The sequence below is a fragment of the Rhinatrema bivittatum genome, chromosome 6 (genome assembly GCF_901001135.1).
Source record: "Rhinatrema bivittatum chromosome 6, aRhiBiv1.1, whole genome shotgun sequence".
NCBI lineage: Eukaryota > Metazoa > Chordata > Amphibia > Gymnophiona > Rhinatrematidae > Rhinatrema > Rhinatrema bivittatum.
The window spans coordinates 84619071-84634538 of record NC_042620.1 but is presented as its reverse complement, the minus strand read 5'-3'; the positions used below and the strand labels follow the sequence as shown (position 1 = coordinate 84634538).

General features: G+C 42.3%; 1 protein-coding gene across 1 annotated transcript in view; it reads right to left on the bottom strand.

The window, feature by feature from the left end:
• GALNT5 (polypeptide N-acetylgalactosaminyltransferase 5) overlaps positions 1 to 15468 on the bottom strand; it is a 115556-nt gene that overhangs the window by 49567 nt on the left and 50521 nt on the right. Inside the window, exon 2 of the mRNA XM_029605523.1 lies at positions 2780 to 2946. Within this exon, the coding sequence (XP_029461383.1) occupies positions 2780 to 2946 (167 nt within the window). The remainder of the gene's footprint in view (positions 1 to 2779; positions 2947 to 15468) is intronic.

Genomic DNA, 15468 nt, shown 5'->3' with positions numbered 1-15468 from the left:
GATGGCTATGCATTGGCTTCCTGTACAATCAAGAATTCATTATAAAGTTCTAACAATAATATTCAATAACATTAACCTGAACAACAACGATCTACTTGGAATAACTTTTAAATCCCACAACCCCCTGCGATCCCTCAGATCACAGAATAAAGGCCTCCTCGAGATCCCTAACTTAAGAGACTCTCACCTAAAGCTAACTAGAGAAAGAGTGATTTCGATTGCTGGCCAGAAGACCTTCAGACCTTAACAGATAAAAAGAAATTCAAAAGTAACTTAAAAACTTGGCTATTCAAAAATGTTTTCCACTTGACTGAAACTCCCAGTTCCCCCATTGCTCAGATAACCTATATATTTCTTGTAAAACAACCCCCCTTCCATGCAATTCCCTACACACCAGCTCCGGCTTCTTGTTTGATATCTACCGTTGTATTACCTCTGTCTCTATGAACGTTTTCCATCTTGTGACACTCATTATATTCTGTTTGTTTTATCTGTAAACCGTAATGAAGTAGTGATTCTCACATGGAATGATGGTATATAAAACATTTAAATAAATAAATAGAAAACACCTTTTTTCCTTCAAATTTCTATTTTTCACCCCTCGAATATGAGCACTGAAGATTTATTCTCTTTTTTTCTTGCTTTATTTTTTTTTTTATGCTTGCGATCCTATCAGTTTTCTTAAGATGTAATTTCTTGGCATTTTGTTTAGTGCAAACAAATAAAAAGCATTTTTTTAAAAAAGCGTGGGAGTTTTAATGCCCTGCCACTCAGCCCAGGGACACAAAACTGCTTGAACCCTAATCAAACCAGAAGGACCTAACCACTTGACCAAAATAATAATAATAATAATAACAAATTAAACAAAGTGTGCTCCAACACAGCACTGCACATTCACACTTGGCAACATCATCACACTTGCTCCCTTCACACAATTACTTTTTTTTAGATTGTGGGCTAAAACCATCAGAGAGAAAGGAAACAGTAAAATAGCCAAGAGGAAGATGAAATGAAATAAAAGCAGTAGTTGCCAGAGTTTTGTGTTTGAATACCAATCTTTTATTCCCTTGGGTCCCTTAAATAAAGAATGGATCAATGATAACAATCATGTTAGTGAAAGAACAACAAAATCGTGGTAGTTTTTATCCGAGGATCCCCAAGCCAAAAGTGGCATTCTCTCACAGATGCTATTACTGCATCTTCTTTACTCAGCTGTTAATGCACCCCCAAAGACTCCGTCAAAGTCCAATGACTACTGGCAAAATGTTCAGAATAAATAAAGCATATTGGTAGATGAGCAGTGTTGCTACCTCAGCTTCTCAAATCCCAACAATGAAAATAGAGAGAACAATATTTAAAAACTCACTGACAGGTACGATTACTGGCAAATTTTAGCCAGTTATCAAGTAAATATTTAGCTGAACTAAACCGGCCTGGGCTTCAGCTGAGCATTCTCCTAAATCACAATGCGACCAGCTAGACTTAGTGTAGTTTTGTTCCATGGCTAAACTTAGCACTAACCAGCTAGTTAAAAAAAACCCAAAAAAACAGACTGTCAGGCAGCCAATCCTCTACCCACCAGCCCGATTATAAAAGCTGTGCGGGGGCACTGGATCTACTCCTTCTGGCTTCCTGTCCTTCCTTCTTCAACTTCCCCAGTAGGATCTCCCGACACCGCACTCTACAAGTTCTGCAGGGACCTACCAACCCCCTACAGGATACTCTCCCTGATGCCGATTTTTAATAGGCAATATGGGGGGCCTGATAGCTCCCCACTGTGGGATCCCCCCGTCCTTTGCAGCCAAGGATTCATTTCAACCTAGGATTGTGAAGGGTTTGGGGGCAGAAGCTTTTTTTTTTTTTGTAATATTAGAGGGGAAGGTGGGAGGGGTCTCAGTGCAGCACATTTGTGTTTAACTTTTGTTTTAGAAGGAGAAAAGATGACATAAAGAACTGTTGTTTTCCTTGTATATATATATTTTTAAAACTGGCAGCAGGGAGAGGGATCCTGTGGTGAGGATAGGAGCTGGAGCTTCCCGCAAAACTTTTAAAAACTTGTAGCAGGGAAGGGACCTTGTAGAACGGGCTGGCATTTTCCCACAACTTTCTTTATTGGCATTTTACACAACAATTAAATACTCAAATGTTAACAGACTGAACATACTCTGTTTCCACTGACCCATTTTTTTGGACTCTCCTTCATAATCCAATGTGTTACTGTTATATGCTTTGCTATTAAAGATACTTTATCCAGAAACCCTCACCTAAAGGTCAATTCCTAGGTAATTTGAGACCAATATATCAACCAGTCAAACCCTAGTTATTGATATTTGACTAACTTCCAGTTTTATGTCCAATAAACAGTGTACAAGTTCTAATTAAAAATGTTAGCAAGCCTGCAGCAGAAGAAAGCAATCTTATTTTAATAGTAATGTTAAAATAACTACAATAATTTTTCCAAATCATCCAACTATCCAAACCATTCCATACATAGTTAAAATAAATCTGGTACTTCAGTAAGGTGAACATGCCATCACATACTGTAACTATGCTCTGAGTTAAAAAGATATTGCAACAGAGAAAAGTTTTAATGTTTATATTCCTGGTTTGAATCCATGGTCACCTTATCAATGCCTATTTAATGGCTATTGACAAAAATAATTATGGATTCAATGGCGCTCATGAATGTTTCAAATACTGTATATTATTTGCTAAATAAAATGAACATAGAAGAGTTTAATAAACATATTTTCATGGCAGAAAAGGAAGTTATACTGACCTTTTGTACTGAAGTCATCCACTAGAATAATCTCTTTTATAAGGTGGGGAGGAGATCGATTCAGGACACTAAGAACAGAACGCTGAAGAGCAGACCATACTTCATCCACAAAGCACATTATAATACTGGTGGTGGGAAGATCATTATGGACCATTTGATCTGAACACCTGCAATGTCATAACACATATAATATTAAATGTGATGAAGGATGGAGAACATAATCACAAGGTGATATTTTCAAATGGTCTAACAACAGATGAGCATGTCACTAGGCTCACACTCAAGTTCAAATTATAACATCTATTCAGAGATGTCTTTCAGGATCATAACTGTATCCTAAAGCCATTCCAATGTATATGTAGTCATTAAAAAGATGTTGTGTTTGTATGTAATTCTGTGTAGACCATGAAATAGTTGTAGATTTTAAATAAAAATAATTGAAGTTGAATTTCTTAATTCATATTGCTTGGATGCAATGGATTAAGGCAGAGGTCCTCAGGCCTTCCTACTAATTTTATCTGGTAGTCAGAGCTGCAACAACAAACAAGGAGCTGGCAATGGCTGACTATACACTGCGGGAATGATGAATGAGAATGTGTGCATGCACTGACTATTCAATGGTGATCCTGCTGTCACCTCTACTTGCAGCTTCTCAAAGTCAGCACGGGCACTGCAAGTAGAACCCATGGGCAGCAGGACCACCATGGGAATAGTGAGCACACATGTAGGTGCCCATTCAGTGTCCCCATGGTAAATACTACAGCTGGATGGAGACTAAGGGTGTATAAGTGAGGCTTGGGAGTGAGAGGGTATGAATCTGAAGGCTCCTGATAAAGGCATGAGTGAAGCTTGGGGTGCATTGAGCAGGGATGAGTGAGGCTGGGGGCAACAGTGAAGGGTTATGAGAAAGGCTGGGAAAAGCTTAAAGGTCAGAGAAGGGAAGAAAGAGGACTTACATGCAATTGACCACCAGAGAGGAGGGGAAATAGAGAAGAGTAAGAAAAGCAAGCAAGAATTTGAGAATTAGAGATTGAGGGAGAGAGAAGGCATAGGAGTGGAAAAATGGAGGTTTGAGGGGTGATGGAAGGGTCTGAGGCACAGATGAAAAACAGATGAGATACGGAGAAGTGAAAGGATGTTGGACAGCAAAATCATAGGAGAAGTGCAAAATTAGAAGTGAGATAAAAGGTATGCGTTGGTATAAGGTGGAATGGAAGAGAGAGATGAAGAAAGAAGGAGACACAAAAGAAAAGTATTCAGATGACAGTCAAGAAGAAAGACTGCAAAAATTATGATATAGAAAATGTTCAAAGGCAAAAAAACATTTTTCTATTTTTAGTAGTTGCTAGAATATGTAATACCTTACAATATTAAGCTATTCCATTTTCTATACAATTTTTACAATTACTCACAAATGCCCTGATCTAAAAGTTATGTAACCCTTTTTTCCTCCTGGGTCACCTTCCAGCCCTGTGGAAGCACTGGAGCAGCTTTCCTGGAAAGGGGGGGGGGGGGGGGAGGACACAGGAACAGTAACTTTTAAACGGGTGCGTGGGTGCACTTATGTGCATGTTTGTCGACCTGCACGCAGGGACACGGCCATTATATAACATATGCGCATATATACATGCATGTTATAAAATAGCCTGACTGCACGCGCATGTGCGCACAGTTTTAAGTGGACCTGCGCCTACACACTCAAATGCTACTTCTACCACATAAGTGGGGGGATTTTAAAAGACAAGTGCGCTGACGCCATTATTAGTTTTACCAGTTCATTCCTAGTTCACCCAGGTAAGGGATAGGCCTGTCAAACCCCTCCTAATTTAATGGCCTCCCTTCTCCCCTATTAACCCCAACCCTTAAAACCCCGTTGATCTATTTGTCTTTATTTTATAACTTGCACGTCATCCATAGTAGAAGAAAAGTTACGTGGCAGAGGACTCCAGCGTGCACCTGTGGGCGTAAGTACTTACACACTCATTTCAATGTGAAATCCCCATCTCTTTTTGGGAACTTTCCATTTGTGTGTGTGGTGGCACGTACGTGCGTACTCGGGCGGCTTTTAAAATCTGCTCAGTGAATGCTGGCCTGACTTGTGTGCATATCTCCTGGATTTGGCGCACGACGTGCTTTTAAAATTCACCTTACAGTCTCTTGGACTGTGGGCCGTTTGCCAAACTGGACCGGACACGCTCTCACTTTCAATCAAATCTCAAATGTCCACACTACAGTGTGCTCCAAACAAGAAGACAGATTTATTATGAAAGTCTTACAGTAGTTACCAATAAAACAGAGCAGAAGCAAAAACAATATCAGATAAAGGAAAAATCACAGTTCACTTGGTAATCCACTCTTCAGCCCATCCAGGCCCATTCAATCTCTAAATGGTCTTCTGAGGTACTCACAATTATCCAGGTTAGCTGAAGGAAGATTCACCCCTTACGCTCTCAGAAAGGTAATCTCCAAGACCCGTGGCAAGTTACAACTTGGCACGATTGGTCTCTTGGTCCTGCCATTTATCACCACAGTTACCAATTCTTCTTCTTAACTTCTCTTCTCAATCTACACACACACTGCGCTTCTTTCAGGTTTCCCGGGACACTTGGAGAATTTCCCCATCTGATGCCTGTTCCTCCTACTCTGTCAATCCTGGAGCAGGTAGCAAATGCAGCCTTCTTGTTCCGTTACTCTAGAGAAGCCCCAGTCCCACGTGTAAACAGGGCTTTTATATCCTCCTCTAAACCCTGCCCAAAGGGGCTTTGCCAGGCTATCATTCACATAGTTGCCTGCCACAACCTCTGCCCTCGGAATGAACCTCTTTCACTGGAATCTAACCAACAACCACAATGCCAGCCCTTAGGTGCAAATCACAACTTTAATATAATACATTTTCTGTCCATCAAACCAAGCGCAATTCTGTGGCCCACCATACTTTGCTGCTCCTTGCTGAAAACAAAGCATATTGAAAAGATGTGATGAGGCAGGTGCAGTAGAAGGAGAAAAGGCAGGATATGGGTGCCAAAGCCACTGCCAGAAAAAGTCTCTTGTTCTTGGCTTTCCTCTTCTTTATCTTCTAATGCCTTTTATAAAGTCTCCAGTCTATTTTCTGTCTCTTCTCTTCCTCTTGTCTTTTTCATCTGCCACTAACATTGATTTTTTTCTCCAACCCAGCATTCCTCCTCTGTATCTCCCCCCAACCCCAGCATCTCCTCTCACTCTGTCTTCCCACTCCAGCCTATCCCCTCTCTCCCCCACCCCAGCCTCTCCCCTCACTCTCTACCCCACCCTAGCCCAGTATCTCCCCTCGCTCTTTCCTTCTCAACCTAGTTCAGCATCTCCCCTCACTCTCTCTCCTCACCCCAGATCAGCATCTCTCTCACCCAGCCTAGCATCTCCCCTTACTCTCCCCTCTACTCCAGCCCTTCCCCTCATTCTCTCTTCCCCACTCTCCTTACTCTCTCCCCTCTACTCCAGCCTCTCCCCTCATTCTCTCTTCCCCACTCTCCTTACTCTCTCCCCCCTCTACTCCAGCCTCTCCCTCATTCTCTCTTCCCCACTCTCCTTACTCTCTCCTTCCCACCCTAGTCCATTATCTCCCCTCTTCCTAGATCAGCATTTCTCCCTGCCCACCAACTTCTCAATATGGCCCCATCTCAGGTGCTCCTCCCTCAATTTGTTGGCTCAGTTGATACCGGAGGACCTCGACTATTGGGCAAAGGGGTGGGAGTCAAAATGCGCTTGCAGAAAGGCCGTGGTGTGGCTGAAGAAACACAAATAAAACAGCTGATAGCGCTCAGACCCTGAAGCAATCCCGCACTTTCCGGCAGCATGGGCTTCCAGTTACTTAGGAAACCTGTATAAGGAGCAGAGTCAGCTGCTGATAGGCCTCATGCATACTTTTTATTGTTTTGTATTTCTTAGGCCGCACCATGACCTTTCTGTAAGCGCAGTTTGACCCCCACCCCTTTCCCCCCGTAGTCCCAGCACTATCACTGGGATGAAGAAAAGGGGGAGATGGCAATGGGGTGGCAATGCCACTATGGAGAAGATGTTGGCTGTGTCCTGCCAGGTCCCAGTGGAACAGAAGAAGAGTGTAGTATTCTGCTGGGCCTGGAAGAGGTCAACAACACACCTTTGTGCTCTGCACAGCACAATGATGTGTCAGAATACACATGCTGAGAACCACTGTTTTAGAACAGCGGTTCTCAACCTAGTCCTCGGAGAACACCTAACCAGTCAGGTTTTCAGGATATCCACAATGAATATGCATGAGATAGATTTGCATGCACTGCTTTCATTGTATGCAGATTTATCTCATGCATATTCATTGTGGATAGATATCCTGTAAACTTGACTGGCTGGGTGTGTCCTGAGGTCCGGGTAGAGAAAGCACCATTTTAGAGCCTGACAACAGTTCAGTTATATTGAAAACTAACCTAATATTCCAGCATCCTGTATTGACTGACTAGTGAAAGTACAGTTTTACTTCATTTCAGCTATCTGACTGGTTGCACCACAACCTCTTTCCCAGGGTCAGAGCAGACCCAATTCACCAAACCTTATCAGTGTGAAATTGAAAAGCTGATTCTCTGTTGATTTCACCACACTCTAACCTGGTTCAGGTGTTTTAGAGATCTGAGGTGAAATTATTCCTCTGTAAATTGTCAAGCAATCCACGCAGAAGGCTTGAGCTGCCAGGCTGTCCGGATAAGAGGCAACCACAGATATATTTCTGAAGTACCATTCTAAATCACACTGAAATATGTTCTATAAACCCAAATTAATAAAAAAAATCTGTTCTATAAACCCAAATTATGGAAAGGAACCTGGTCTTGTATAGTGCATATTTTTTTACAACTGATATTTAAAAGTGCTACAAAGCAAATGCAGCAGAAATTATCTACTCTCTACCTGCAATGTTAAAGTAAGAGGAAGAGAGGGAGGAGAAAAGATTAACAAATGCAGAGAACAGTTTAAGTGTTTTACTTAAAGACACAGCAGGGGTCTATGTTAGTGTTTCCTAACCCCTCTCTTGGAGGTACATCTTACCAGTCAGATTTTTCAGGATTGCCACATATTCATTATGGATATTTTGAAAACCCAACTGGTTAGGTATACCTCCAGGACAGGGAAACACTGGTCTACATACTAAAGTGTATTAGCATTAACGCTTGTGCTACTTAAATCTCTTTATACACACTGCATGCCTCACATCCAGCTGTGCTTGCTGCCGCCACTCTGTCCCTGTCACCGTGAACAGATCTTGTGGTCTGACACTTTCTGATGCTGATCTCATGCTAAATGACAGCGTTTCCCAATCCTCTCCTGGACACACACTTAACCAGTTAGTTTCAGGGTATCCATAATGAATATGCATGAGATAGATTGGTATACATTGGAGCCCCAGGGTATGCAAATCTATCTCATGCATATTCATTGTGGCAATCCTGAAATCCCAACTAGCTAGGTGTGCCTCCACGAGAGGGTTGGGAAAGATTGCTCTATGAGATCAGCAACCAGAAAGCTCCAGACTACTTGTTTTGAACATGCCTGCGGTGCCAGCACAGATAGGGAGAGGCAGACAGTAGAAGAGGCACAGGGTCCTGCTGAGTTTGTCAGGCAAGGTACAAGTGCAGGTACAGGAGCAAAGGCAGGGCAGGGAGGGGAGGCAGGAGGAACAGGCAGGTGGGGGGGGGGGAGGAAGTGAGAGGTAACAGGCACATATTGGCAGGGGAGAAAAGGAAACACAGAAGGCACAGGTTTTTTTTGGGGGGGGAGGGGGCAAAGGCTGGAGGCATATGTGGGGGAGGAGGTAAGAACGGTTGATACAGGAGGTATATGCTGGGGGCATAGAAAGGGACAGGCAAGAGGCATATGGTGGGAGGGAGAGGGAGAGGCAGGAAGCACATGCGAGGGATAAGGTGATAAGAGGCTGGGGAAGGAAGAGACTGGGTAAACATGCTGAGGATGGGGGACAAGTGGCAGGGGAGATGAGAATGGGGAAGAGTCAGGAGGCAGATGTAGGAGAAATAGGGAAGGGAGCAAAGGCTGATGCTAGAGGGAAGAGGGTAGATACTGGGAAAAGAGGCAGGAAGCAGGTGAGTAGATGCTAGGGAGAATGAAGCAAAGGGAAAATACAGGGGAATGGAGTGGAAGAGGCAGGGGCACATTCTGGGGAAGAGAAGAGGTAGGGGTACCTGTTGGGGAAGGGGAATGAATGAGGGGGAAAAGAGGCTGGAGGATAAATGGGTCAGATGAAGGGAAACTGGTGAAGGAGGCAGGACAGTGAATGCTCTGGGGGAAAAAGTCTGGAGGGTGACTGCTTGGGAGGGAAGGGAAGGAGACAATATGGTAGATGCTGGGAAAGAGAGTTATGAAGGGTTGGTGGTAGGTAAGAATGGAAAAGGAGACATAATATGGATGATAGGTGATGTGATGATGAAGAAATAGAGGAAGGAAGTGGAAGGGATGAGAGACAAAGGAATGAAATAGTAGAAGAGAATGGAGGGGTAGGGTAATCTAGGTGAGAGCAGAAAAATGTGAGAAAAGCTAGGGAGGAGTGAGAAGACATGGCAATAAAGAGAAAATAAGATGGAAGCTGAGAAGAGAAGGATGGAGAGAATGAAGAAGAGAGAACGAGCTTGGGTCCTTGGTGGTGGGCTAGGAGAAACTGTAAGTAGTGGCACTGTCGTAGAAACAGCTCACGGTAGCCCCTACCCACCTGCCTACCCCCAAAGCTCACTTGCAAAAATTGTGGGCCCCATAGGGGGCACTGGCACATGCTACCAAAGAATAAGAGGAAACACTGCCCACCAGTAGTGCTAAAACCGTACACTTTTGAAGGTGTGGTTGAGTTCTAGCATTAGCATCCAGGACTAACATAGCTACAGATGCAGCCCCATCCCCATGAAAGAAAGGTGCACCCGCAGCTCAATCCTCCCCATCCCTAGTGACATAGAAGGCTCCACTGCAGTCTGAACAAGACCCCTGATAGCCTCCCTCATAGAAAGCACATATATTTAATTTTTCTGCATAAAGAAAGGATTTGATTTATAAACTACCATTCTCTCATATAAGACCTACAAGAAGAACACTTTATAAATTGGATTTCCATTATCTGTTATGGAATAACATCAAACTTGAAGGCTGATTCTTCATATAGAAAGAGCAAAGATGTTGGTTACAAGTGCATTATGCATATTTTGCCAGTACTAATTTTCCAAAATACATTTATTTGAAACTTTTCCATGATGCTACATTTTTTAAGCTGTTGCTCCATTCTAACTGGCAGGAGGAATTTTTATAGTCCAGTAATCTTATGGCATTAGACATGCTGACTCCAATATTCAATAGGCCGTACAGTGGACAAGTTATGTGGCTAATGTTGGCCAGATAACTTCTTCTGTATATTCAATGGGATAAACATCCCACTGAATATAGCTGCCAAACGTTACCTGGCTACATGTAGCCAGATAACTAAAATCCTAACCGGCTATATTTGAATATAGCCGAGTAGATTCTTTAGTTATCTAGCCTTTTGTGGCTGGATAACCTGCTCTTAACCAGATAACTTTAAAAGATGTCTGGCTAAGTAATGCTGTCATACACAACCAAAACAAAAGAAATAAAAAGGCCAGGGGTCAAATCCCCTCCCTCCCCTCCAACAACACGCAATACAAATACCCTGTCGGGCCATGCTATGCTCATCTACAAACCTGTTTTAAACCTTGAGAATTGCCCAGCATTGTATGCTGAGCCTTCTGTTCCGATTTTACCTAAATATGAAGACTGGCCTGCCCCCACTTCCCGCCTACCCACCTGCAGGGAAGCTATGAGAGAGGCTCTGGGCCGGAGCCCCCCCCCCCCCCCCCCCCCCCCCCGATATCTTATTTTCTCCTGCCAGGAGTGGGGCTGAGGCCATCTCATAGCTTTTCCTGTGGGTGGGTGGGGAGAAAAGGGGGAGGGGGGCTGGCTAATCTTCATTTTTAGCAAATATCGGTTCCTTTCCAGAGCAGGGCAAGGTCTTTCTTCATCTCTACCGAAGGAAAGTTGTGTCTGCTGAGAGAGTAATACTGCTCCGGGCTTCCTGATCTAAGCTCTTGTTTTGTCAGCTGGTTTCAGGAAAAGAGAAGGAGAAGAGACAGCACTGGGAAGTAAAAAAAAAAAACAGATCAACTTGCAATCCAACTTGCAACTACAGCAGCAAAATATTTTTGGGCATCCTGGAAAAATGAAGTGGAGCAGATGGCAAGAATCCAAGGGGAGACCCACCTGGCCACCAAGCTTGGTGGACCCTTTGCATGCAGTCGACTGCTCTGCCCAGCTACAAGCAACCTATATCAACTTGAAATGATACTTGTGCTGTCCCAGCAACTGAGGACCCTTTGTAAACTGGTATCTGAGGGTTACACACATCTTTCTGCGCTACGAGAAAAAAAGATACTTTTTCACTTTAGTTCTCTTGCCTTCTTTCTTGTTTCCCTCACTTCTTTGTCAGAAGGCATTAGCGATGCGACCTCCTCTACACTGGATGGAAAGAATGGGATAAGAAGGAAGCCACTGTGGCAGAGGGGAGATTGCAAGGACAAAGGGTCATTCTAGTGATTCCTTTGCTGGTTTGGGTCACGAAAGGTGGAATCTGGAGAGACTGACCCTGGGGCAGGGCAGGAAAACATGGCTGGATTGAGGTTGGTCTTCTGCCTAGTTTGCTCCCCTCCCCCGCAGGATGAGCCCTGGGTTTTGGGGGCCAGTAGGACTTAGCTGCTGTGGCTGAATAACATGGTAGCCTGGACACTGAACTAGGCTGGGCAGACTGGTGCCAGACTGGGAATGGGAACTGGATGCTGAACTGAAGTTGAGTGCAGGTGCAGGCAGGGCTGGATTATACAAAGACAATACTGGACTAGACTCAGACATGATTAGACTGGACAACACCAAACAGAGAACACAGAGGCCCAAAGGCAGGGTTACAGGAGAACCGAGGCTTCTAGGCAAGAGGCCCCAGAGGGCACTAGGCAAAATAAGGCCTGAGTAGGTTACAGAACAAGTCTAAGAGACTGAAGGCCCGGAAGCCACAAGGAAAGGTAAGGCCTAGGTAGGCCACAAAGCAAGAAGGCCACAGGGTAAGGAACTAGAAGCAAGAAGGCTCAGAGGCCACAAGGCAACACATGGGGAAGAAGCTCCAAAGGCTACAAGGCAAGGCAAGGCAAGAAGCAAAAAGGACCAAAGATCACAAGGCAGAGACTAAAGAGACAGCAGCTAGGTTAGAGAGCCAAGGATGACTCCATGAAACGGCCTCTAGTTTCTGGCAAGGCAGAGTTAAATGGGGCTGGAACTTGGGGTGTGGTGCAGGCAGCAAGGCAGAGCTTGGTAAGGCTGGAAGTGAAGCTTATTGAGGACTCCTGGTGGTCAGGAGACTGCACCACAGACTAAGTCAGGTGACCTGTGAGTAGATGACTTGAGTGGCCTGGAACAGAGCTGACTGGAGGCCTCTGCAGGTGGGGAGGTGTCATAGTAATCCAAATTAGGGTACGATGAAGCTGCGCAGAATACAAAATTGTTTATTGGGGGTAACCACATACCACGGAGTTAATTTCCTGCAATATAAATATGCAGGCAAAATTAGCATACTTTCTTGCATTGCAGGTTAATAATAAGCTCCTTACCCTGCAATATGTATTTACACACACTTATCCTAGTATGGGTTTTAATCAATATTTTAATATGGGTTTTTTCTGCACAAAATTTTTTGTTAAAAACCAAGTTAATTTTGCTTCAATAAATGTGGGAAAATGCAGACTAAAATGTGGGTGAAAGCCCATGCTAGGATAATTTATTTATTAATGTGCTTTATTACATAGACATCCATTTTTTATTTATTTATTTTTACTAATTCTTTGCAACTCCCCTTCCCCATCACACAGAGGTTCCCTGGCCCACACTCTCCTGCCCCCATTGTCATAGAGATCACACAGCTGATGGGAGGGAGAGAGGGAGCAAGAAGTTGTTCGTGTCATGGCAGGCCATTCTTTGTCAAAGGAGAGGGGGAAATCGAGCTGCAGCTAGACTTTTGTTTTTTTGGAAGGTCACGGGTTGTTGGGGTATGGATGAGGCCATGGAGGCCCTTTTTTGTAGACACATTGAGGTTGAGGGGGTCAGAGTCCCCAGTGAGACTGATATTACTATCACTGGTTATACAGATGCATTACCACCACTAGTAACACACATGCATTACCAGTTGCAGTAAAACTGCAGTTAATGGCTCAATGTACTACAGGCTTTTACATCCTTTAGCTAAAGTTTAGCATATCAGGCATTAAATTCCCCAAAATGTCTTTATTAAAACCAGCATATTAATTAATCCCTGTGAACAGCAGATTTTAACATACGTCTCAGAGGAAGTGGCAGTGGTGAATTTAAAAGCGAGTCTCTAGGTTTCATGCATCTGTTTTGACTATCCAATCGACTCTCATCCCCTAAAACTTTGCTCTTGTATAATCTTATGGCATATGTCTGCTTTTTCCTTTTCTTTTTCACAAGCTTTTACTTTAAGGTCACTGTTTACTTGACCATTTTGAGAATGTTAAATATATCTCTTCTCCTATAGTTAGATTTGAATGTAGACTATCAAATATGGAGAGTTCAAACACAGGAGATTTAGTGATAACAATGCTCACATTTCTATGAGTTTGTCATTTCATGCCAGGATTATGACAGTCAAAATGTGATGTCTGGGTCAAGGCTGCATTCTCAGTCTCTGAACAGAAGGTAGATGAGAATGCTTCTCAATGTCTATTTGCAATTCAGCTCTGCTCTGATGTGTGCCTTAGGGGGAACTTCACTCTCTAGGTTCTTGTATCTTCAAGTGAATCTTGAAGGATATAGAATATAGAACATCTCAGTGAACAATTCTATTCAGAGTTTTATTCATTTCTTGAAGAATATCTTAGAATTTTTTTTCCCTCTTTCATGCTGATGAGAAAAAAAAGTGCAGCTTGATTCAAGTTCTTTCCCCTCTGAATATACATTCTCAGGATAAGCAAACCTCTGGCTAGTGCAGAAAACTGCAGGGTCAAACTTTATTTGATGATGAAAAAATAATCATAGGAACTAGGGCCTGATTTACAAAGTTTCTCTCTTGGAGATGTGAAATAGGAGAAAATCCCTATAACAACCGCCCAAGTATATCTTTATGCTTTGGAAGAAGGAAATATATGTAAAAAGAAAGAAATGCCTTCTCATATTCTAAATTAATTACCTTCTGTCCACAGAGTTATAAAGGTTAAAAAAAAGTACAGTCTGATAAAAACACAATCCTAATCAGGGTTAAGCACATATCCACTGTATATTTATAACAAGAAAAACTATCCATCCTCGAATGTGTTCAACAAAAATCTCATTACCTAGGAAAGTAACTGTATAATCCAATCAAATACTGTATTAACGTTGCAATTTAGGAAATGTACAACTAATTCTATGTATGGTATCAAGCAAAATTAAATGCCAATGATCAGTGTGATGTGCAGCGTTTCCCAGCTTGGATCCATTTGGTAAGACGTTTGTTGCTTTTATAAAATAATTTAACAAGAGGCTTGCAGGAGTACCAGGGAGCCCACTCTAACCTTTTCACCTCATAATAATGTGGGTGAGATGTGTCATAGAACATACTAATCTTGTAACATGTTATTAGTATAACATATTATATTATTAGTATACAAAAGACCTAGCTTGAAAGTGAGCTTACAATTCTGTAGTTTAACAGAACAGGACCTATCTTGGAGTAAGCATTTTGTTTTTAAAGATGTTGATAAAATTTAAGAAAGAATGTTATTATATTGCTACTATATCAATACACATGTGCAAATCTTTTTTTTACTGTTTTAATTCTATTTAGGAAATATTACTCTTGGCAACAGGCATCTTACATGTATCATCACTGGCAGACATGCTATTTAACCCTGTATCACTAAGAATATAGATGCTGGTATCTGAGGGTGCTACAGCTGTAAAACCAGAAAGATTAAATGACATCTTTTCTAGGTTTTTCTCACTTTACCCAGTTAAAGAGGTACAAATGTATTTAACACTTTAATCAACAACTGACTAAAAACACAAGCCTTGCCTTGCTTTGCCCTTGAAGCACTGTCCAACGAATTAGGAAGTAGCTGATGAGATCTAACTTTGGAAGTGAGGTATGATGCTCACCCACAGGGCAGCTCCTAGGCAGTTTGGAATTAATACATCCAGTAATCAAAAATCAATTGTTGACGTTTAGCTGAATTTCCAGTTTACAAGAGATAAAGCACTAAGTAAAATTGTGGCATGCTCCAAATAAAAGAAACATTTTCATTTCACTGAAAGCATCAAACAACAATTGTGTAAATATAACAGTTAATTTTTACCTTTTTTACGTTATTCATTTTATGACAGTACATGATCTTGACCATTATGTAATAAATGTTGATCTACAGGAAAATACCAAAAGTTCCCTATTATTTATATTTTAGATGTGCTCAACAAATATCTATTTAAAGTTCTCTCTTATATTTAAAAGGAGTTCTGTAAAGGGGGAAAAGACCTCAAAAGATTGTAGCCTTCACAGAGCAGGTCAGTCTATATGCTATTCCATTCATTGGCCAAAAACCTCCGGTTTTATAAGTAAGCAAAGCAAATCATCATTCATTTCA